This window comes from Haliaeetus leucocephalus, unplaced genomic scaffold, assembly GCF_000737465.1.
Source record: "Haliaeetus leucocephalus isolate CR32 unplaced genomic scaffold, Haliaeetus_leucocephalus-4.0 Scaffold555, whole genome shotgun sequence".
Taxonomy (NCBI): Eukaryota; Metazoa; Chordata; class Aves; order Accipitriformes; family Accipitridae; genus Haliaeetus; species Haliaeetus leucocephalus.
In genome coordinates, this window is record NW_010972991.1 from 16,672,091 (window position 1) to 16,672,571 (window position 481).

Consider the following 481-nt stretch of genomic DNA (forward strand, 5'->3'; position numbering starts at 1 on the left):
GCCCGCCCCCGTCCGCCCCGCTCCTCTCTCCCGCCCCGGCCGTGCCGCCCCCGAGGCCGGGGAAGAGACCTCCGCGCCCGCCACCGTGGGCCGGGAGGACGAGGAAGGGATGCGCCCGCCCTTACTTGAGCACGGATTGCTCCTTCTCCTCTTCCTTCTTCTGGCGGTCCATGACGGCCAGAATGATCTTCCGCTCTTCCTCCGTGAGGTGGCTGAGGTCGGGCATCTCGGGCTGAGGAGCCGGAGGAGGCTGGGGAGGAGCGGGGCCGCCCCGGGGCCCGGCGGGAGCCGACATGTTTGGTGGGAGCTCGCCGCCGCTACGGGAAGCGCTGCCCGAACTCCAGCGGCCGCGGCGGCACCAGCGGGAGCGGCCGCCGCCGGCGCCGGGAGAAGCACATACAAATCAATACCCTGTAATCAACCGGCAGCCTAATGACGGCCCCGCCGGGGAGGGGTGGGGTGGCCGGCGGCCCCGACCTCG

The 481-nt window shown here is 72.8% G+C and overlaps 1 protein-coding gene across 2 annotated transcripts in view; it reads right to left on the minus strand.

Annotated features, from left to right (window-relative positions):
• RIMS2 (regulating synaptic membrane exocytosis 2) overlaps positions 1–295 on the minus strand; it is a 487,588-nt gene extending 487,293 nt beyond the window's left edge. For both annotated transcript variants that reach the window (XM_010577010.1, XM_010577008.1), the window contains exon 1: positions 126–295. In XM_010577010.1, coding sequence (XP_010575312.1) covers positions 126–295 — 170 coding nt within the window. The remainder of the gene's footprint in view (positions 1–125) is intronic.
• Between the last annotated feature and the right edge of the window lie 186 nt (positions 296–481).